Here is a 23,802-nt window from a genome sequence, read left to right as displayed (position 1 = left end):
AACAACATTTGTTACAGCGAGCATTTGCTTGTATTTGCTTTCTATCCTTGTTTCTAGTTCACGCCGGCCATCTGAATTTGTTTACTGTGACGTAACAAAGCGCCTGCCATGATTGGTGTAGAAATCTTTGACGTAACAATGCGTTTTATGTCATTATTGGTGCAATCTTGTGCTGACCACGTTTTACAGTTCCTTTCTGTGCTGTAAGCAGCATTTTAGTAGTTGCAGTTCATGGTTGATCTACTTTAGTTTGGAAATGTTTATTTGCTAACATTAGAGTGTATCATGTGCATCTAATTGAGCATGAATGCTGAAAGTAATTAAAATACTGTAACGTCTTTCGTCAAAGTGCCTGAAATTCAGTCCTGGACTCCTAACAAGTTGGTACGTAATTTGAATGTGTAAATTGTATTAGTTAAATGTCATAATAATGTTAGTGTACAAGTGAGGCATTGCATGACTTCTTAACGTGACATGTTTTTTAGTGTAAGTTTATCGGTTATCGGTGATATTGAATGTGTGCATTAAGACCGATGCACACACAATACTATGGATGCGATAACTGGTTCATTGCGATGGTTGCGCCGTTTTGTGCACGTACAAAGTGATTTTGGCGTTAAACAAGCGCGCCACATGTGAATAAAAACTGAAAATTTGGCCGGGTACCGTTCGTTTTTCCATAACTACCAGTGAAGCTCTAAGCCAGTAGTTCTCAACGGGGGCGTTTGCTATCACTAAGGGGGCGCTGGAGAATAATCGGGCAATCGGGGGGCGCTGAGAGAAGATGGAGCAGTTAAAACGAAACAAAACGACCAAGTTATTTTTGTCATATCTCTTCCAGTGGCCAGTATAAGTAAATTTACTTTTCACTAAATTATATTTTCAAGTATTCACTGTGTTGGGTTCTTTGTTTAGCAAGGTGTTTTCGATTATGATGTCACAATGAATTTTGTGCAAATCACTATGCGTCATTTGTCGGGGCTTGTCTGCGCTTTAATAGCAAAATCAGGTAGTGATTGAGTTGTGTTAGGCCGAACCGAGCCAGAGGAACCCGGTATTTTTGATGCTCGGTTCTCGGCCGCAGAGCGTTAGACAATCACTGTAACCGTACTACGAATTGATCACTTGTTAATTTTATAACGTAACGGGTTAGTCACAAACGGGTTTGTTAACATCACAATTGAACGTGTGATCTGTTCTCTGCTGACGTACTGACGTAGAATTCCCAAGAATAAAAGTGATCGTTTTTAAAAACGTCAAATAGTGGGCACACGCGCACCCATAAGGGTTTTTAATTAGTTGTTGTTTGTTACTTAAAAAACGTTGGCGTTTCATCTAGCGTTGGCTTGCCTCACATGTTCTGCATAAGGAACCTCTATAGCTTAAATACGGCCCCGGGGATAAAAATTTAGCCTGATAAAGATTAGACTTCCAATTATCACATTGATATTGCACGTGAAATTAAATCGTTTTGTTTTTTGTCAGTTCTAAGGGGGGCGTTTATAAATTATGTAGGTCTGAAAGGGGCGGTACAGGAAAAAAGGTTGAGAAACACTGCTCTAAGCGAATTTCAGATTAAAACATATGCCAAACATCGTCTGCACAAGCACCAGACCATGTTAAGGATAAAACCAATATTTCAAGACAGGGACGAACCGAGCGAGTTTCAACTCGGTAGCAAGCTGGAATTAGATTCTCCGTTATACCACACATATTTTCGTATGGATCAAAGTACATTTGGGGAGGTTTTGGAATTGTTGGGACCGGCAATAACGAAGGCCGACACCCATTGGAGAAAGGCAATTCCCCCACTAAAATTAGACTAGCAATTACATTAGGTTTTTTTGGGTAAGAAATATATTACAATACTATTTAACAAAGGTCACGGGATGTTTTAAAGCAGTGGTTCTTAACCTTTTTTCCTTGCTGCACCCCTTTCAAATCACTAACCAATTTTCGCACCCCCTTTCAAGTCACTAACCAATTTTCGCACCTCCTTTCAAATCACTAACCATGTTTCGCTCCCCCTTCTGTAATTGCTTAAATAGAATAGACCTAACCAACCCTAATGATTCAGCATCCCCGCACCCCCTAGGAACAGTTCTCGCACCCCAGGTTAAGAACCCCTGTTTTAAAGTTCCTACATTTTTATAGACACTTGGCAACTGGAGCTCAACAAACCTTATCATTCAGTTACTTGGTCGGACATTCAACGGTATGTAAAATCATTACCGAAGCCTGCTGGGCCATCTGGAACATATTGTCTCCAAAGTATCTTTCATCGCCATCAACGGAACAGTGGAAAGTTATTGCAAAAAATTTTGAAGAAGTGTGGAATTTTATAAACTGTGTTGGCGTAATTGATGAGAAACACATTTCCATCCAGGCATCTGCTAGCACTGGAAGTGCCTTTTTTAATTACAAACATACATTCAGTATCGTTTTAATTGCGATGTGCGACTTCAATCATTGTTTTATGTTTGTTGACGTGGATGACAACGGTCGACACAGTGATGGTGGCGTATTTTCTAACTCTACATTTTGTCGGGCCTTGGAGGATGGCACTTTAAACTTACCTCTTCCCAAAATGCTGTCTGGTACAAACGTGGTTTTACCACTTTCACACCATAGTTGCTGACGCAGCATTACCTCTTAAGCAAAATTTGCTTCTGCCTTACCCTGGACGAAACCTTAATTTGCGGCAAAAAATCAAATATTTAATTATCGTCTTTCGCGCGCCCGGAGAATTGCAGAGAATGTTGTGGGCATATTAAGCAGCAAATTTCGTGTATCTCGTTCACCCATTGTAGCCACGCCACAAAAGGCTGAAATAATCACCAAAGCTGCCTGCTGCTTGCATATTTTTTTGAAAACCAGTCACATACAATATTGTTCCCCTTCCTTGGTCGATAGGGAAGATCGTTTTGGTAACGTCAACAAAAATGCCGCCGTGCGCCCAATAGGACAAGTCGGATCGAATGTGCATTCCCAAACGGCTGCCATGATTCGTGATGAATATGCCAACTACTTTCTCAGTCCATCTGGGCAGGTTATGTTAACCGCTTGCGGTTAAACAACCATTATGTTTTTGTTTTTTTATGACTTTCTGTTTTGTTTTATAAGTTCCTGTTTTTGATTGGGTATTCTTTAGTTTGAAATAAACATACATTTTGTTTGATTGGGATCATCTCTTTATTATATATAGACAACAACAAAACAAAATAAATGTAAAAGAGTAATGCATTGTGGAAAAAAACAATTAATGAGTTTAACCCCCGTTTACAATTGTTCTTCAGCCTCATACAATAAATTTAAAATTTGGTGCTGAAGCTTTGAACTACTGTTATTGCTAACCTGATTGCATTTTAGAATGGAGTCTTGACTGGTTTTCAAAATTGATAGTAGTTGTTCATACTCCCTGTTATTAGATATTTTCCTCTTCTTGTAAGATGATGAGGCTATTGGTGTTTTTCTTTTTCAGGAACTAAAAATTGATATTCCCTTAAATATATATTTTAATTACACTGGGTGCAAAAACGAATATCTTAACAAAAATTAGGTTACTTCACAACACTGTCTACAAAATAATAAATATAAATCACAGTCATCCAAGCATGTTGGAACTTCCTCATCTTCCATATTTTCTTATGTAAAGTCCAACATTTTTTCATAATTTGATGATGTTCTGTTATTGAACACGGTAAGCAAACCAACATTGCTATAAGAACCAGAAGCTTACTGGCGATGTTTCATGTGATCGGAAAGGAATGAAAGTTCCTCCATCCACTCCCATCTTTTTCTGAAACTGCTGGCAGAACCACTGCTTTCTGTGCAGTTTTTAACTCTCTTCCATACCTGGCCCTCAAACTACGCCACCTTTTTGAATCAACTACATGTGTCAAAACTAAAAGAAGTAAATTTCATACAGAACATAAAATGTGACCACAAAATATCCTTATTTACAAACAAGGACATTTACAACTTACCACACGCAAAATTCCCCAACCAGACATATAATGTAAACGAGGTAAAGATAAATTTAATTAAAACCACCTTTAAAACAAACATCACTGCGTGCTTTTACGATCCCATGGGTCAAATTATTAATATTCTACTTCTGAAAACAAAAACATCTAGGACCCAGCCTATAATACTTCCTAGATCCAATTTTTTTTAATAAACAGCAACATGTAACTTCCTTCTGTAACAAAACAAGACAACAACATTTTGTCAATCTTTCTCACGAACATAAACACAAGAAAACAAGACTAACAAACTGACATAAAACAATTATTAGCCTGATACTTTGGGGAAAATAACCTTCTTCTTCTTCCAACTCAAAGTGTCATCTTTATAGTTGTTCTGCTTGCTGTCGTACAGCACGCGGTAATCCCTAACTAGATTAATCAACTTTTCATTGAATGATATCATTTTTTATTTTTCTGTGCACAAAACAATGCTGAAATTAACTGCAGCTTTGCAACTCTCTGATTCGTTGTTTCAATACGGTATTAATATCGCAGTGACCTCTGCGATGATCGCGATTTTGTAGAGAACAGTTGAACTTCGCGATTTTGTCGCTGGAGGGCAACAGAGGAGGATTTTTGCATCTGCCACGCAAACTGTGTTGCGTTCGAGACAAATTACAAAACCCCAGTGAAGGGGGGGTCGGTGCAAATCCAGGCTGCACAGATTTGAAATAAATTACGGCCGGTAAAACATTGGTTCTGGAAATTCTGGAAATAACACTAAACACTGCTTGTTTGTGGTCAATGAAAATGCCTATTATCTGATTCATCGTTTATTTTGAGCCCGTTAAACACCTGTCTCGGGAATATCCTGGACATGGCCGGAATTCGGGCGTAAAATCTGTGTCCGGGAATATTTTTTAAGGACACTTCTAATGTCCGGAATTCAGTATCTAGTAGCCTACAAGTTTTCAAATTGGTTTAAAATTGCCTTGCAGGGGTGATTTAAGCAAAGGGCCAAATTCCTCAACTCATTTTTTTCTGTATTTTAACGAACAAAGGGATGTTAAAAGCGATTTGCGTTTACTGTTGTCTGCGCGGTTTTTGATACACAGTTCTATGAAACGCAGTATGGTCCAAGTTTGGTTTTCGAGAAAATTGTCCGAAATTCGGTCCACTCGGATATGGTAATCATACCCTTTCTTCAAATATGCTGCCGTTTGACGTTTAATATTGGTTTTATTTTATTTTACCCAATGCAATGTACATTTTGTTTCCTGTGATTTCAGACTGGTAATATTTGCAGGGTTGGTTAACGTAACCTCGTGGTCTAAACTTTTTTCGTGTTTACCTTTACAACAGCAAATAGAAAAAAGTTTTATTATGCAATGATAAACAGCCGCCTGCAAAGCAAACAAAGAAAAAGTAAGGAAAAATAGCAGTCACGATGCCACTGTCGCAACATAATGCAAGTGTGCAAAGAATTGTACAAACGTGAACTTAAGCCCAACTGGTAGGCAACTATTACAATTATAGTTAAAGCAAAAAAAGGAAAAGAAAAATGTAATTGCAAGAACAGTACAACATAGATACAATACAACGGGGGGAAAGTAGAAAATTTTTGTATACGTCTCTATTTGACTTCTTTTTGACCGACGCGGTATCCAACTGCAGTCAATGATTTAGTATATATGAAACATTTAGAGTGATAAATTTAGGTAATTCACATTGCAGTTTGGTCCACACTGACTCCTTCAAAGTGGATCCTTGTGGCAGCTTTAGCGTTTACTGACTCTTCAGTTGTTTTGTAACCAGGCAGGGTCTTGCTTTTAGTCAACGGGATCACTTCGCTTTCGTAATTCGATTCACTGCTGCTGCCAAGAAAAGTCGAAAAGGGCCGTTTCACCCCAGGCACTGATCGAAATTTTGGCGGGTCCGCACGGCTGGAAACCTGGCTTAGACGAGTGTTTTGTACACGGCCTATTTCTTGCATCAAAGCAGATCGGTGGTTTTCAGTTGCCGCTGGAACTACTGATGTACCAACGGCGAGGGCAGAAACAGCCGACTTGAACACTGCTTTATGGGATGTTGTTGGTCCGTTATTGTTTTCTGAAAATAATTTTACTTAACTTACTTGGATAATGTGCATAAAAAGTACACACTAGCCTATAGAATAATGCATATGGAAGTATTTTCAGTTGGACTAAATTTTACTGATGCTGCTTGCTGCAAAAAATGAACAAAAAAATAAAATAACTACTTTTAAATCTGGCAAAATCTTGAATCGCATTAAAAATAGCGGTCATTCAACAGTTTTTTACCTGCATCGGTAAAGAAGGAAGGTCTAAGTGTTGGTGGTTGAATGTCAGAGACACTGGAACCTTTGCAGTACTGACTGGATGTATGTCTGCAATATAAATTTAATCAAAGTTGTAATAACTTGTACGAGTAGTAGGCCTAATAAGTTACATATTTTATTGGTAAACATTTGTTGTTGTTTTTACGTCTGGTCCGCGATCAAGTTTCAGTTTTTTAACGTTGGGCAATGCCAAAAAGGTTGCCGACCCTTGATTTGATAAATTATAAAGGACATTGTACTTTTGATCTGCAAGATGTGGAAACATGCCAGAGCAACATAATAATGTTTCAAAAAAATACCATACATATGTCTAGAACAGTTTTCCACATTTATATCTAATTTGTCCCTGAAACAGTTCCTCAAAAAATCTGGTTGGCTTACTTCGCGATGTCGTGGAAGCCGATATGACGTGAAGTGTAGATAACCAGCACCACTACCGTTAAAAGGAAGAGAAATGTGAAGAGAATAAGACCTGCAAGTTGATAAGGATGCCTGCAAAAACCGGGTAGGACTTCTGTAGAGTTGAAGTACGGCGAGACCGTAGCTGAAAAAGATAATACTCTATCAGTCCTAGACGTTTTGTCAGGCAGAAAAGGTGTTTCTTGTAATAAAACAAATAAACGTGTATTTAGTGTACAAAACAGTACCTTTTTGCGGCGACCCAAATATTAAGCACAAATTAGCAGAGAAGCTTAATTTTATTCCACACATTTATTGTGTATTAATTAGTTAAAACGGGGTTCAAGATTGGCACGCCAGTTGATTTTTTGTGGAACGCCAAACGATTTGAGAGTTTCTATTTAAGTAATTGTTAATACATTTTGAACTGCAACACGACCTTTGGTTTAAACGTTTCGATCCCATGGCCCTTAGCCAATAACATTGTTTTAAAATAATCATGGAAAATCAAATAGTAGGGTTAGAAAAGAGTCTAACTAAAACTCCCAAGGACGCCTATGTTAATTGTAAATGTGCTTTAACGTACTGGTATTCTGTGTTTTTGTTACTTCATCCTTAAGATGAATTTTAATTGATGCAACGCTCGTTTCTAATTCTACTGGTGCCCGTCGTTTCCTCCTCTTGTTCGTGCAGCTCTGCGAAACAATACAAATGGATTACTTATATTCGACAACATCAAGTTAAAGTGTTGATGCTTTTTCATTTTACTCCCAACAAACTTGAGGGCCGTTATATGGCTGCATTAGCCAATACGGCTTATATCTTGTCACCAGCTGCACTGATGAGACCATATAGGTCGAAAATGTGTGCAATGTCTGCAGCTTTCTTATCATAAATTGGTTTGTTGCTTTTACATCTTTTTGATGTAATATGCAAATCGCCTTTAATGGTAGCGTCGTTTAATTTTTGATAAAAATCTGCCAAAAAAGCATTCATTGGAAATGCAATTAAAACCATAACCGTTGGGCTTGCTGTAATTAATGATAAACAATAATCGCATACCTGGGTACAATCTGGATCCGTGGTAAGACACAGACTTCCTACACAGTGTATGTAGACGTAGTCGTCACCGGGCGTTGTCCAGCGAAACACCATGAAACTGAAGAGCGTTCTTTCATCAGTCACCGATTCCAGTGTGGAAGGAATAGTGTTTTTCAGGCAACTGTACAAGGAACAAAATTATTCAGTAAATTGGTGACTGTTTGTTATTTGTGTCTTTGACTTCGTATTGTTTATGTGGTTAAACTCCTTACGAAAGGAAATGATTAATATAAACTGTAGTTTAATTATGTATGGAATTTAACTGAAGTAAACACGTATAAGCCCTTTTGTTATCACAATCCGAAACCATCATTCTAAAATTAAGATAACGCAATATGGGGCGGGTCCTAATGATTTTAATGCAAAAAGGGAGCAAAAATTGTGAGGATTTAAACCAGTTGGTTTGAACATTCCTCGAAGGATAATCTATTGTTTCTTTGGGTAGAGCAATGAGATAAGTGCCATCCCAATCAGGAATGACAACTTACCCGTCTTCGATGATTATCACATCGGTGGGATCGTTTGGCGTGTAAGTATCTTCACTTGAAGCAACGCAAATATCCACAAAAATTCGCATGCCGTTCGGTATATCTTCCGAGGAGCTGACAAGCACAAAAACCTCTGTACCTGCGCTGACGGTGGGTAGGTTGGGCAACGGCCTACTGAGGGTTGCGTCGGGATAAAGTGTCAGTTCCACTTGGAATGTACCGCTGCCACTAACCTTTGCCACATTGCTCCTGCAAGACAAAAGAATTGAATGTCAGTTTGGTGACATCGACGAAGAATAAAGCCTTATCGATGCAGCTGGAGTGTGAATTTAAGTCTAGTAAAACCACACCTGGCCAAAATTAAAAACTGATCGAGTATTCGAATAAGATAGGTACGCTGTGATTGTGACCGTATTTAAAAAATGTACTGCTAAGTAATATACAACGTAGCCATTTTTTACTCAAGAAGTAATTAATTGGCATTTCTTCCATTTTACTCTTTGCATTTAAACACCCTAATTTTGTTTGCCATCTCAATGACCATGACAATGATTTTGTTGAAACGTTTAAATAACCAAAATGACTACGTTTTATAGCACTTCCTAATCACAATTTAACTACCCTTCAAGTATGCGCCTTTTGTTGTTACTTCTCAACTTACTGGTTAACAATAGGAAGGAATCCAGCCGTAAGGGTTCCATTTCCGAGTACGTTCGAGTAGTTTGCTCCGTATGTGCACGACACGTTGTAGATCGGAACAGCATAGGACAACAACATGGATTGGTTAAGTATGTCAGCGTAAATCTGCCCTTCCACTTGTATATCGTTGGCAGTGCTGTTAATCGATATCCCACAATCATCAAAAGGAATAGCCACGAACAACCTGATAAAAAATGTGCTATTATTGGCGGTGTCAACATAAAAAAATGATTTTTCTTTACCTAAATACATAGTCACCGGCTTCGTTTTGTACAACAGTGGAACTACTACAATTTTCGCTGTCCGAGTACCCTGAAAAAAACACAACCTTTGTTGTGTTAGCAGTTAGCATCAAATATGACTCTACCACATTAGTTTCTACATCTATGGTCATTCCCGTATCGTTGCACTGTATAATGTCAGTTGTTGGGACAGCTTCTGTCGTGGGAGCTTCTGTAGTTTCCGCTTCTGTTGTTGCAGCTTCTGTAGTTTCGGTTGTTGGACCCTCTGTAGTTTCCGCTTCCGTTGTGGGTGCCTCTGTAGTTTCCGCTTCCGTTGTGGGAGCCTCTGTAGTTTCCGCTTCCGTTGTGAGAGCCTCTGTAGTTTCCGCTTCCGTTGTGAGAGCCTCTGTAGTTTGCGCTTCCGTTGTGAGAGCCTCTGTAGTTTGCGCTTCCGTTGTGAGAGCCTCTGTAATTTGCGCTTCCGTTGTGAGAGCCTCTGTAGTTTGCGCTTCCGTTGTTGCAGCCTCTGTAGTTTGCGCTTCCGTTGTTGCAGCCTCTGTAGTTTGCGCTTCCGTTGTTGCAGCCTCTGTAGTTTGCGCTTCCGTTGTTGTAGCCTCTGTAGTTTCCGCTTCCGTAGTTGCAGCCTCTGTAGTTTCCGCTTCCGTAGTTGCAGCCTCTGTAGTTTCCGCTTCCGTAGTTGCAGCCTCTGTAGTTTGCGCTTCCGTAGTTGCAGCCTCTGTTGTTGCAGCCTCTGTAGTTTGCGCTTCCGTTGTTGCAGCCTCTGTAGTTTGCGCTTCCGTTGTGAGAGCCTTTGTAGTTTGCGCTTCCGTTGTTGCAGCCTCTGTAGTTTCCGCTTCCGTAGTGAGAGCCTCTGTAGTTTCCGCTTCCGTAGTGAGAGCCTCTGTAGTTTCCGCTTCCGTAGTTGCAGCCTCTGTTGTTGCAGCTTTTGTAGTTTCCGCTTCCGTTGTTGCAGCTTCTGTAGTTTCCGCTTCCGTTGTTGCAGCTTCTGTAGTTTCCGCTTCCGTTGTTGCAGCTTCTGTAGTTTCCGCTTCCGTTGTGGGACCCTCTGTAGTTTTCGCTTCCGTTGTGGGACCCTCTGTAGTTTTCGCTTCCGTTGTGGGAGCCTCTGTAGTTTTCGCTTCCGTTGTGAGAGCTTCTGTAGTTGCAGCCTCCGTTGTGGCAGCCTCCGTTGTGGCAGCCTCCGTCGTGGCAGCTTCCGTCGTGGCAGCTTCCGTCGTGGCAGCTTCCGTCGTGGCAGCTTCCGTTGTTTCAGCCTCCGTTGTTTCAGCCTCCGTTGTTTCAGCCTCCGTTGTTGCAGCCTCCGTTGTTGCAGCCTCCGTTGTTGCAGCCTCCGTTGTTGCAGCCTCCGTTGTTGCAGCCTCCGTTGTTGCAGCCTCCGTTGTTGCAGCCTCCGTTGTTGCAGCTTCCGTTGTGGCAGCCTCTGTTGTGGCAGCCTCTGTTGTGGCAGCCTCCGTTGTGGGAGCTTCCGTTGTGGCAGCTTCCGTTGTGGCAGCTTCCGTTGTTTCAGCCTCTGTTGTTGCAGCTTCCGTTGTTGCAGCTTCCGTTGTGGCAGCTTCCGTTGTGGCAGCTTCCGTTGTGGCAGCTTCCGTTGTGGCAGCCTCTGTTGTGGCAGCCTCTGTTGTGGCAGCCTCTGTTGTGGCAGCCTCTGTTGTGGCAGCCTCTGTTGTGGCAGCCTCTGTTGTGGCAGCCTCTGTTGTGGGAGCTTCTGTTGTGGGAGCTTCTGTTGTGGGAGCTTCTGTTGTGGGAGCTTCTGTTGTGGGAGCTTCTGTAGTTTCCACTTCTGTTGTTGCGGCCTCTGTTGTGGCAGCTTCGGTCGTTTGTGCATAAGTGGTGCCAATTTGTTGAACTTCCTTCACGCCTTAACATAACAACCGTTTTGATATAATTTATACACTGATTGTTGTTACATTTGGACTTAACTAAATCACCTACCACATAAAAATGCGCCAAACGGAGATGCAAGGGATTCGTAATTCTGTATGTCACTGATGTACAAAGCAAAATCAGAATGTGTAGCCAAGTTTTCAAGATAAGTTTGATTTGTGTCGTTGAAACCTGCAAACACAACACAAGAACATTGGTTGAGCCGTATCGTTTGCAGAGCGAGATTGCGTTTTAGGCAAATCCACCAAAATGTCAAATTCAGATCAATAAAAAGTATGCATAAAATGTTTGATGAAACAGTGCATATTTGCAAAAGCAATTTAGATTTCAATAAAATACTTGTTGTGACCGACTCGTGTTACAGTTTACGTACCAAATGCAAAAACAGAGCCGATTCCAGCGAGACTCTCCCGCAAAGTCTGCACTTCTGATGAAACGTTTAACGAAATGGAAGTAGTTAACACCACAAAGATTCGATAACCGGACTCGATCCGAGGAAGCACATTTAAAACCTGAGTCCGGTAATATAATTCGGCAAACATAAGCGTGGGAAGGGGCTCAAACTGCGATTGATCAATGTGCTGAAAAAAATATGTGAAATGAATTGTTGTACCAAAACTATGAAAACTATTGGAAAATACGGTTGGTGTAAGGAGCAGCGGTTCTAGTCGAGGTTCACAATGATATCAACAGGACTGTTAATCGTTATTTAGACGATATTTCCACTGTTTTTAGATTTTGTTTAAGGGTTATTCTTTCCTATGTTATGTTACTCAGCCCAGACTTACATGATTTTTACAGAGATTGATGAAACCAGTCAACCTAATTTCGCCCAGTTTTAAAGCGTTATTTGATAAATAGAGAAAGTAACATATTATCAACTTTTTTTGATTTGTAACCGCGGTTTGTTAACACAGTTCATTTATATAAATATTTTTACCTGGTGTGCTTGCTCTTGGTCCGTGAAAGATGACTGGGCCAGTGGATGCTCCTCGAATATGTAAGTAACATTTTGAGCTCGAACTAAACTCACCATTAGCCTTAGAGCTAGTCTAAAGTCAGGCCAAGATGACGTGTCATTGATTTTTGCCACAACAAAAATCACCTGGAAAACAATAAAAAAGCAAGTTGGAAATGAAGTTTTTGTGTAAGCTGCAGACTAAATACTGTGTCACCCTTTATCCTTCTTTTAACAATGCGTTACAAAAACGTCCCCAGACTGTTGTTGTTGCTATTGACCGTGCAGAGAAGCCATGCTCACAAAAAACGGCGACATGAGCTTGGGCAAATGGTCCAGGGTGCTTGACCCCAAACATAAAAACGACTGGTTCTTCGAATACCGTGAAAAAAACCCGTTACAAATTCATCAAATCAAATAAAGTGTATACGTTTTTGAGGCGTTGTTAATAAAACAACTTTACCACCATTCACGTGAAGAAACCGACTAACCTTGACTGGTTTTGACGATGGAAAGTCATCGGCCTCCTGCTCGCAAACTACCGGGCGTAACTCTGTACAAACTCCGTCCAAAATATCCACTTCTCTTGGTCTTAGAACAGCGCCAGGTACTGCGGGACCAGCGCCAGGCACGGCGGTTACATACTCAGAAAGTGTCAAACTTTTGGTGGTTTCGAAGTGACCACAGATGTCAAAAGCTGACGCCCGAACTGCCGCCATTGTCTCGTTATTGCTAGATAACAAAATATTCTGATATTCTCAGTGTATTTAAAGTAGCTCTTTCGTAAGTAAGGTGAAAAACAGTTTAGTGGGAGGAAATTTAAGTGAAAAAAGGCTCAAAAATTGGTGAATGATAGAAACAACCCACACGAATGAAGTACTTACTACCACAGGTAGAAATTATCAAATTGTTTGCGGTACAATCCAACCCATGGCAGGTCTCCGGTGACAAATGTCGCATCGACTAAGCTCGATACACCAAGTTTTCGAGAAGTTTGGCTCAAAACGGCCGGAGTGGAATCGTTGCAAACCTCTCCACGATAATACGAATCGAAATTGAAGGTTTCAGTGAGGCTCGTTTGAAAGCACGCTTGTCCAGCTAGTGTCCATCCGAAAGTACAGAATTCTTTAACATAAATAGTTTGGTCAATTTTTATACGCATTGCTCAATCTATGACACAAACTTGAACTAAGTAAACGTTTAAGAATTAAGATGTGCACGCATATGAAGGAGGGGGTAGGCAGTTATTGAACATGCGCTTACACATTGGACAAAAAATGCAACCAACCAAATGTTATTTAAAAAGTGGAAAATGTGTCAAACTTACTGCACGGACAAAATGGAAATTCGGCGATTTTTAGAAGTATGTTGCTTCCCGTTATTTCATCGTCACATTCTAGTAAAGATGTTTCATCTCCGAGTCCACATGCAAAAGGAGCCGAATAGATTGAGTAAATTTCTGAATCGGTGATATACTTTTTCCCCACAAAACTTTTGCTTGTGTAACCTGTCATTTAATAGGATAATTTACAGGGCATTACAATGAGCGTATAACACACGAGAGGGGATGATTGCAAAGTTTGACTTACCAGAAAAACAAGATGTGTTCGTACCAGGCGAGCAATAGGCAAAGTTTAGCATTGTGGCGTTGGAGTATTGGTCAAGAAATGTCTGTAATTCGGCTGATGAAGTCATTGAGGTATTGAAACTGATACGGAATCCATCAAGAAAGTAATCGAAATTAGTGAAACTACCATTGTTTGCTATCCGAAGACAAGCGTGATGCCAGTAACCTCTAGTCACTGAATTGGCGGCAAAAGGGTCTGACTGAAACATCTGGAACGATAACAAGTGGTAAAATAGTTTGGCGAATTGTAATCTTTCCTTCCACGTTTTATTTATGATGCGTCTTTTAAATGCCTTTCCTTTACACACTTGAACGTCGCCAGCTGAAAGATAGTTTAGCCGAATTACAAAATCTGCCGAAATAATTCCGTAACAATAAGTATGCAAGCTAATAACTTATAATGGCATGTTTGGGACAAAAATACCATGTTTCAACAGTTATATAGGTGCTTAAATACACTTTTGATGTCAGGTATTCAGTTTTTAAAAGTTTTCGCTTTAAGGGACTTTCATTATGCACTTTTCTTTGTTTTGTTCGTTACAACAACGAGTGTGTTTTACACTTTTTTCTTACTCCAAGTCAGATATTTTGAAACGGTTTATTGTCACCCGGATAAAACTGTGTGAAATAGTGCTGGGCACTCACCACCGTGGAGTTGTCAGTAATCACTTGCAAAATTCTCATTCCACCGCTGTCGGTCTCTAAAATAATCATCTCCCTATCGTCAGAATACGCCACAAGCGTGGGAAACATAACTTGTGACAAGAAATGGGGTCGAAACCAGAAACAGGCCACAAGGTAGTCAGATGAGGCGACTGGTGCACAGTTGGCGATCGGGACGGTGATGAATGACGTCGTTGTGACAACATCCTGACGTTGTACTTCGTAACGCTTGAAGGTGATCAACTCCTCAGTTGAAATAGGATGGCCCTGACCTAATGGTTGGAAACACGACTTGTGGCAAGTTTATTTTTTATTTTTGAAAACATAGCGTCACAAGAACAAGTTCCCGCCGTTAGAATTATGAAATTAATGCTGTGTGCAAAATAACTAACTTTACATTGATCAAATGTATTATGTATTTCTTAAAATCGAGCACTCTGGTAGGTTGGTTTTGTTACAAGCAACCTTTTAAAATGTTTACGGGTTTGTTCTTTACATTTGCATTCTAAAAAAAGATGCAAAAAGGTCTACAGAACTAAATCTACACAAGTAAGTTTCAAACAAAACAGTAACGCTTTCACTTACCAGGTAATAAAGTAAAGATGAAAACAACAGGCACAGCAGAGGAATCACTGCTCAAAGCAAAGCCATTGTCAAAAACCAAGGTGCCCCCAGTAACGGCACTGTGGAGGACATAGGACTGTTGGGAGGCATCTTCAACGACCAGATGCCACGGATGATAGCTGAAATACAACGAAGGGCGTAACCAAAGGTATGCGAGTATATGCATTAACTCAAGACTATAGGTTTAGACGCAAATGATGGTTAATAGCCAGGAAAATACAGATTAACAAAAAGCAAAGACGTTTAAACAACTTTTGATTTGTAAAAAATGATAGTCAGGTTTTGATCGAATTCGTAAACAACTCCAAAATTAAATGTTGTAGTTCTATGACTTACCCATGTTTTATTTCCACGAAAAAAACGGATTTGTCTTTCAACACATTTAACCATAAGTTGCATTGAGCTCCATTGGGACAACCGCGTGTAGATCGGATTGCGTAGTACTGACCCATTTTAATCAATTGCAAAGAGATTGACGACGTTGCTCTGGCAAATAAAATGTAACATAGTTTGACTACAAGCAAACAATGCAGTCTATTCTACTTACTCTATAGTGCAAAAAACACAAAAAAGTAATCGATCAAAGCCTGAAATTTTAATGGCCCATTCAAACGCTAGAGACCAGTGGTTGCCAACCTTTCGTGGACCGTGGCCCCCTAAAAGTAACTTATGGGCTTCGTGGCCCCCCTCAAGTAACCTTGTAGGACCTGTGGTCCCCCTTAAATTGTAAATCGCAATCTCGTTTTGAAATTTGGTACTAATTTCGGCTTTAATCAGTTCCAATAGCGTAAATAAGCATCTGTAATTGTGAAAAACCACACTATACACAAATAGTATGTGAAATAGTCGATTAAATTAGGGAATAATGTTAAAAAGAAAATGGCTTTTAGTGGGTGTTTCTCGTGAATCTACACCCGTGGCCCCCCAAAACACAGCTCGTGGCCCCCCTGGGGAGCCATGGGCTCTGGTTGGGAACCACTGCGCTAGACTATAATTCAATCAATTGAAAAGAAATGATTTACTGATAAAAAATAAACATTCAACAAATCTTTGGTAACAACGGCTTGATTCAGGCAGACCACTTACAATCTTTTCTTTCTAAATGTAATCGTGTTGCCATTGTTCATAAACAAGCTTTCCAGATCGCGTGAAGACTCCACAATATAGTTTCCTGGTTCTCCCGGTACTTCATCTTCGCATCTCCGTCCAGCGAAGCCGTTGGGGCATTCACATGTGAAGTTACTTTGGAAAAAACAATGGCTGTACATGCTTTGTTCCAAATTACGTTACAAAAACATATCATTGTTTTTTAAGGGTCAGTTGATTTCTATATACATTTTCTACATACATTTTACATGTAGTAAGTTATGCTAAGTCAATTAGAGAGGTTGCTTTGTTTCTACTTTAATAAAATAAAAATCAGTATTAATCCAGGTTACCTTAGATCGTTTATACATGTGCCACCATTAGCACATTCTGAACAAAAACCGGAGGCTGTGGTAGCTTCGGCAGTCGTTGCAGCCTCGGTAGTGACTTCGGCAGTCGTTGCAGCCTCGGTAGTGGCTTCGGCAGTCGTTGCAGCCTCGGTAGTGGCTTCGGCAGTCGTTGCAGCCTTGGTAGTGGCTTCGGCAGTCGTTGCAGCCTCGGTAGTGGCTTCGGCAGTCGTTGCAGCCTCGGTAGTGGCCTCAGCCGTCGTTGCAGCCTCAGTAGTGGCCCCAGCAGTCGTTGCAGCCTCAGTAGTGGCCCCAGCAGTCGTTGCAGCCTCGGTAGTGGCTTCGGCAGTCGTTGCAGCCTCGGTAGTGGCTTCAGCAGTCGTTGCAGCCTCGGTAGTGGCTTCAGCAGTCGTTGCAGCCTCGGTAGTGGCTTCAGCAGTCGTTGCAGCATCTGTAGTGACCTTCGCCGTCGTTGCAGCCTCGGTGGTGACCTTTGCCGTCGTTGCAGCCTCGGTAGTGGCCTCAGCCGTCGTTGCAGCCTCGGTAGTGGCCTCAGCCGTCGTTGCAGCCTCGGTAGTGGCCTCAGCCGTCGTTGCAGCCTCGGTAGTGGCCCCAGCAGTCGTTGCAGCCTCGGTAGTGACTTCAGCAGTCGTTGCAGCCTCCCTAGTGACTTCAGCAGTCGTTGCAGCCTTAGTGGAGGCTTCAGCAGTCGTTGCAGCCTTAGTGGAGGCTTCAGCAGTCGTTGCAGCCTCGGTAGTGACGTCAGAAGTCGTTGCAGCCTCGGTAGTGGCCTCAGCAGTCGTTGCAGCCTCGGTAGTGGCGCCAGCAGTCGTTGCAGCCTTAGTAGTGACGTCAGCAGTCGTTGCAGCCTCAGTTGTGGCTTCAGCAGTCGTTGCAGCCTCAGTAGTAACTTCAGCAGTCGTTGCAGCCTTAGTGGTGGCTTCAGCAGTCGTTGCAGCTTCGGTAGTGGCCTCAGCAGTCGTTGCAGCCTCGGTGGTGACTTCAGCAGTGGTAAAGGACTCGGTTGTTGAAATTCCTTGATCGACGCTTGGACCATTTGCTGAAAATGAAAAAGTTAAGTAGCTATTTGTATGCAAAAAGGTGTAAGCTTCGGTATTTACTTGTAATATTAAGATGTCGATAAACCATCGCTCCACAGTGACCAGCGGTCGCAACTTCACCGAAAGCGATTACTTGACTTCCAAACTCAGACTGATTTTGACTGTAATACACGTTAGGGCGCCGATGATCAAAGAAAATTTCATCCGAGGCTTTAACTTCTGTGCTTGCTGTTACCGGTAGCCAGGTATTTTGTTTCGTGGGCAGACCAAGAAATCGAAAATCTGTTGAGTTACATTTGTTTTAACGCTGTGATAACGCAAGTGCGCTTCACACATTACAGTAAGCAATAAATAAAACTGTTGTAATTCTTTGCTTAATCTAATTCTGAACATTAGGTACAAAGGTTATAATAAACATGTTTATACTAAAAACTCCCATTTAGATGTAATGTGCATACCACTGACTTAAAAAAAAACCACGAAACCATCGATTTTAAACTGATTGTAAGCTGCAAAGAGTGCACACTCTTTCGGGCTATAAGGTCTTATCAGTGCAGCCAGTTTCCTCTGTGATATATGCTCAGTTGTGGCATCGCACTGCCTGGATGAGACAGGTTTTTACCATGTTACTCCCTACAAACTGGAAGGCCATTGGATGGCTACACTAGCTAATACGGCCGACCTCTCGTCACCAGCTGCACTGAGGTGACCTTATAGGTCGAAACAGTGTGCACTGTCTGCAGCTTATCATTTACTGACTCAAAACGTTTACATTAAAATGATTGTCTGATGTAGTTAAATAATAAGTTTTACATTCTATACCTTCTGGTTGCTCAGTGACAAACGTAAGTGTATGGAGCCAATCCACTTTTAGACAGGTAAAACTTTGGACACCCGAATAGGATCTTGTTCCAGGAACCGTCATCATGTAGGGGTACTGAGTCGGTGTGAAAACAACTTTGGTCATGGCACCCCGGCCTTGAGGAAAGTAGGCGTGAGGTACACCTGTGTAGGCTAACAAAAGAAATAGGCTATGAGGTTTGATGCGTGTATTTCGATCTGACTGTTGCATTGGTACGTTAAAACAAACAGTTTTTTTTTAATTTGTCATATAAAATGAATCCACGATTTGTTGATAAGGTGAACACAAACGAAACTTAGATTTTTGATTAACTAAGTTATATATGTTACGATTCGTAAATGTACTATATGTTACGATAAGTAAATGTTCATTTCAATGTATGTATGTTTTATTTGTTTTTCTTTCTTAATGAAACAAGACTTGTAAGCTTGTTAATATGAAAATAGTTGGTGTACTATCAAAGCCCCAATTCAATGTGAACAAAACAAGTGAAAAAAAATGGTTTATTGGATGCCAAACCCTGTAATGAAGTGATCCAGATGATAAAGTAGTATGGCTTGTGTGAAGTAATTTGCTAACCTCAGGGCAAGTCAGCACAGTAACAATAACGAAGCATATTAAATAAATCAAATAGGCTACATAACTTACTTGTTGGTAATTCTCAAACACACGGCAAGTGTCACTCTATGATTTAGTAGTAGGGTACATTGATAAACTAATTTTATGGTGGAAGTAATATAGTGAAGCAATTACCGTTGTTCATTCCGCTTTTTCCAAGTAGCATGGGTAAGAAAATTTCGTCGGCAACTAGTTGAACAGGAAAGTTGTTTTCGACCGGTATGTCGACGTAGGAAAATTTGTCAATGACAAAAAAGTCCATTTGGTATCCTTGGTTAAACTGAAGACAAGCACAAACAACAATGCAAACTATCAATATGTTTTGCACAAAGACATACAGACCGTAAGCATTATTAGCAGTTGAGAACGCCAATCATTAATTTGAAATACTTTAGATTGCAACATTTACCACTACTGTGTTGGCCTTGTAGGTGACGACGCGAATGATGAAACCGTGTTTGGATTCCGGGTTGATAACGTATTCGGTGTCCCAGAGTGAAATGGGGAGCAGCTGTTCTGCCATTATATCTTGTGTAATATCTTCGAAGGAGTCGTAAGGAACCTACAAGCAGTGGCGGGATTCAATTTGTTTGTCTGCCGGTTCTATTACAAAAGTCATATTTTTCAGCCGGTTTTGTTACCGAAAGTCCATTGACAGTAACCAGTAATGCTAACCGGTTTGCTGATCTCATAAAATTTCGTTAGACGGTTCTCTACAACCGGTGCGAACCGGCTGAATCTCGCCACTACCTACAAGACAATATCGGGAACCTACAAGGCTATATCTTGCCCTAACTTTAACAAAGTAAAACAACATTGAGATTTTAGATTTTTCTAGCAAAGAATGGTGATGTCAAACAGAGTGATATCGACCATTTGGGACTATTTTAATATCTTGGATCTATTGATTTGGGAGTACAAACAGTTTTTCAAGGCGAATTTTGTCAAGCAGGCAAATACAAGTAAAGGAAATTCCAACCTTGGCATCCTGCATAACGGTCACGATGCTGATTGGCTGACTTGATGTCACGTGAGTTCCGCTCAGTTCGTGAACTCCTTTGCACACGTCACGGTCCGCCACCAAGTGAACGCTACTGGACTCATGCAGGGTTGAGTTAATGACCTCACCGTTAGGCAGCGTAATTTGCAAGGTCGTGTTGGCGTAAATACTGGTGAGAACGATAAAGCTTCGACGCGACGGGTACGAGATGGCGACATAATCTGTTCCCAGAGCACATAGCGGTAAAACTGCGAAGGATGCCATTTTGCTGAAAAAAAAATACTAACTGATGATTGTGGGTATAACTTGACATTAAAAAAATTCTCTGCACAAAACTTTGTTACGAAATCTGTTTTCGTTTTAATTTACTTTGGTGAAAATTTTCTTCACACTTTCTTCAGCTTACCGACCGTATAATCTTAAAAATAATCTGCAATTATAAAAAAAATGTAGATTAACTAATATTATGTGTAACTAATAAATCCGTTGAGCGAGCAAAGAATTTTAACAGTGTGCCATTTAAAAATACCACATACCCTGTGGAAACAGACGATGCCAAAACAACTGCTTGAAAACCAACATCTGTGGTAATTAAAACTCCCTTCCTAGATGGTGAATCCACACCAAAACGCGATGGATTTAATTTCATACTAGAGGGGACGATGTAAGACCAAGCTGGTGAATGTATGTCAATTTCAGTGATTGTTTCGTTTGATAGCCGTCCAAAGTGCACCTATAGAAGCATTCAAGGATGTAAATTTACACGGAGCTATGTCAAACTTTTCAACTAATATCAAGATTAAAGTCGGTTTGTCTAAGGATGTCAGTACTTAAAGGTGGCAACCCGACAAGCTATTGGTCGTAAATAGTAATAATAACACATTTTAGTTACAGAAGACTTAAACGCATCTTTTTTGCACTCTGCAAGGCATCATATCGACGTTTTAACGATCCTTTTGTCATTCCTTTATCATAAGTTACAACGTATAAGCAAGCTTATCAAACTCAAGTAACAAGAAACGTTTAAAAGGCGTCTTGTCCAGCAAAAAAACAACAGTTTACACAGTTAATGTGCCTATGGCTATGTTTTTGCTTAAAAAATACCTTTGCAGAAGTAACGTTTTCATATGCTGCAAAGTGAACTTTTAGTTTAAATCGTCCAACTGGAGGAATCAGAAATGTATCAGTAAGTGAAGAACAGTTTTCTGCAACAAGATAATGGTTTGTTTTATACAACTGGTAAGTATTTGTCCATACTTTCGCTCAGAACAATTGTAAAAAAAACTTTTGCTTTATAGCAAAGGATGTCAACCGGATGCAAATTTATCCGCAGAAGGCTAAATTGGATATACTTTCAACTTTTAACAACATAAATTATCAACTTTTAGGGCATATGGGATTTTTGTTGCGTTTTCAAGATCTGCTGTAAACATAAGTAAAATGCCTTTTGAAAAGCTAAAATAGATCGCTGTTTATTTGCACAACACGAGACACAATTTTGTGTTTTGCTTATATTTACCATCTACGGAACGTCCAAACTTTTCATTAAAAATCCAAAGCAGATACTCTTAACTTAATTAGAAGATCCCAACAAGTAGAATTGTACTAACCATTTACGCAAAAAGTAAGTTTTGTCATAGTTAGGCGACTGTTCAAGGAAACAAACACAAAGTAATAAAATGTTTCGTGAAACTTACCATTAGGAATCACAGACGGGAACGTAGTGTCCGCTTGATTACCTTAAGAAAAAAAAATCAAAACACAGAACTTAAAACCGTTGACATTTAATGCATTGGGTTTATGTTTATGAATACAACAGCATGTTTTTACTTATTATTTCGAGAAACTTCGGGTTGTGCGATTCGAATTCACACTGATAGCTCATGTGGTATGTAAAGTTGCCGTTGTTCATGTAACTGAAGCTCTTCGGAAAGTGGTAGAGAATACTGGAACCTTTCCACTGTGGCGAGAAAGTCGAATGTTAACCAGATGATTACGGAAAATGTATTAACACAATACCTCACGACAGCTCAACATTTAGCTAAATTTCGATAAGTGGCCCAAAGAGTACAAACACGTATTAAATGATGACGGCTGATGCTATTGGGCTTGGGATAAGGTTTTATTATTTCAATGTCCATATAATTAACTTTAAAACTTAGTTTTTAACCTAAAATTAAAAAACAAAAACATATTTACTAATCCTACCCCTGTTTGCTGCTAAATTGATTATTTAGCTCTTTACAGTGTAAAAGTTTACACCACTTAACGGATTTTAGATAAATGCGGTACTGACTTGAAATTTATTCTGTGTCATAAGCTCTACGTTTGATTTACACTTTTCTGAAACCAAAATCCGCTAGGGTGCGCTAATGCAACACAAAATTACAAATATTGTTTATTCACCTCAAGGCCACTTCCACAGGAATCGTTGTAATAAGATCGAATTTCTATCCCGTGGATGGCGGGATGTGGACGAATTTCCACCAGGCAGCCTGGGTCGACGGTTGCAAACTGGATAGACATTAAGTCTGCGAAAAGCAATCATCACAGCAAAAACTTTTATTTTTGCAATTTTGTGATTTTGATAAATCACTTCTGCTTATTGTACAAAAATATTGCTGTACTAAATCAATTTCCGTTTCTGCTACATAAAATACTAAGTTATTGACCTAATAGGTCACACCTTCATTGTTACGCCATTGTTAAATGGTCATGTGTTATTTGCGGGATTTTTCTCAAAATTGGTATCAACTTCAATAAGAATCGATGGACCATCAAGTCAGTGTCGCAACAAATTGCTCAACAGAAAGTAACAATTTCCTATTATTTTTACAAAAAAACTGCAACCAAAAATTAGGACGTCTTGTCTTAGAGGTAAAGGGATAAGGATCGTGTGGAAAATCTTAGAGATAAGAACCGTGCGAAAGCCCTGAATAGACAAAAATATACCATGGAAAGAGCACTATTAGGCTATTTGTTCCAGTTTTGACCGTCTCCAACATTACAGCCTACCATAGTTATATACGATTGTGAGTGAAAACTATTATCATACCGTCACTTTCGTTGAAATTCTTCAGCAGTTCTGTGGGGATTAGGATAGCTGCAGTTTCCGGCTCGCACAAAAGATATACAAAGTCAAGCCTGTATCTAAACGTTATGAGATATGGATAACTGGGCGCATCCAAAGTCAGGTTTTCGCAGTTGGTTTGGGTAGAGAGCAACACAGTCACGAGGACTGGTAACATTAACAGATGCCATTGAACACAAAAACAAGATTTACCTTGCAGGCAAAACATCTACGAAAAAACAAAAAAGCATTTAATAGAAAAGAGACTAAACAAAGCACAAAAACTCAATTAGGATATGTTATGGTTTACATTTAGCTTTTTCTCCCACTTTATATTTATTTCCTTGTGTGTTTCATATGGTAAAACCATCAGAATCACCAATTTATCACAGCACAATCGCAAACAAAATCATTTTAACACGAGGTTCCTGTAACTGCGACCGTTTTGATCGGCACCTTGCTTTGTCGTTGGTTGCGTTCAAAAGCGATTTGATTTTTTTGGTATATTATTTTCTTGTTAAGATTGGTTCAGATTACTTACCTACGTGTTCTTTTATGCAAAAAGTATAACTTATTTGCAAAAAATTATATGCCCATATTTGTAAATCGGTGCCTACAGTTAGGTCTCTATTAGTATAAAGTAACATTTTGTTGCTATATGTTGTTTACCAACATTTTTTAAAGTTTTTTTTAAATAAAATTATAAATCATCAATATCGCTTGCATAAATAAATTTTGCCAAAAAA

At 40.0% G+C, this 23,802-nt stretch overlaps 1 protein-coding gene and 1 long non-coding RNA gene across 2 annotated transcripts; one reads left to right on the top strand and one right to left on the bottom strand.

Annotated features, from left to right (window-relative positions):
* The first annotated feature begins 108 nt into the window (after positions 1-108).
* On the top strand, positions 109-3,178 carry LOC145223928 (uncharacterized). The gene is made up of 2 exons (XR_013859524.1): positions 109-384; positions 2,155-3,178. It is a non-coding gene; the product is annotated as an uncharacterized LOC145223928 (long non-coding RNA).
* Positions 3,179-5,332: 2,154 nt separating this feature from the next.
* Positions 5,333-23,307, bottom strand: LOC145222994 (uncharacterized). The gene is made up of 31 exons (XM_080089273.1): positions 23,042-23,307; positions 22,393-22,517; positions 21,817-21,946; positions 21,684-21,725; positions 21,091-21,191; positions 20,523-20,719; positions 19,966-20,254; positions 19,396-19,548; positions 19,122-19,266; positions 18,329-18,520; positions 17,567-17,788; positions 16,452-17,505; positions 16,099-16,254; positions 15,349-15,498; positions 14,974-15,131; positions 14,371-14,660; positions 13,688-13,934; positions 13,426-13,605; positions 12,983-13,223; positions 12,590-12,830; positions 12,081-12,245; positions 11,514-11,721; positions 11,189-11,311; positions 9,257-11,114; positions 8,977-9,198; positions 8,316-8,564; positions 7,789-7,948; positions 7,313-7,421; positions 6,709-6,871; positions 6,290-6,375; positions 5,333-6,077 (listed from the first exon to the last, which is right to left on the bottom strand). Exons 1-31 carry the CDS (start codon positions 23,283-23,285, stop codon positions 5,692-5,694), a joined length of 8,286 nt encoding a protein of 2,761 aa, XP_079945399.1. The 5' UTR covers positions 23,286-23,307; the 3' UTR covers positions 5,333-5,691.
* Between the last annotated feature and the right edge of the window lie 495 nt (positions 23,308-23,802).

Source organism: Phallusia mammillata, chromosome 4 (assembly GCF_965637545.1).
Source record: "Phallusia mammillata chromosome 4, kaPhaMamm4.hap1.1, whole genome shotgun sequence".
Classification (NCBI taxonomy): Eukaryota; Metazoa; Chordata; class Ascidiacea; order Phlebobranchia; family Ascidiidae; genus Phallusia; species Phallusia mammillata.
Note: the sequence above shows the minus strand (reverse complement) of the source record. Positions and strands in the feature narration are given on the sequence as shown.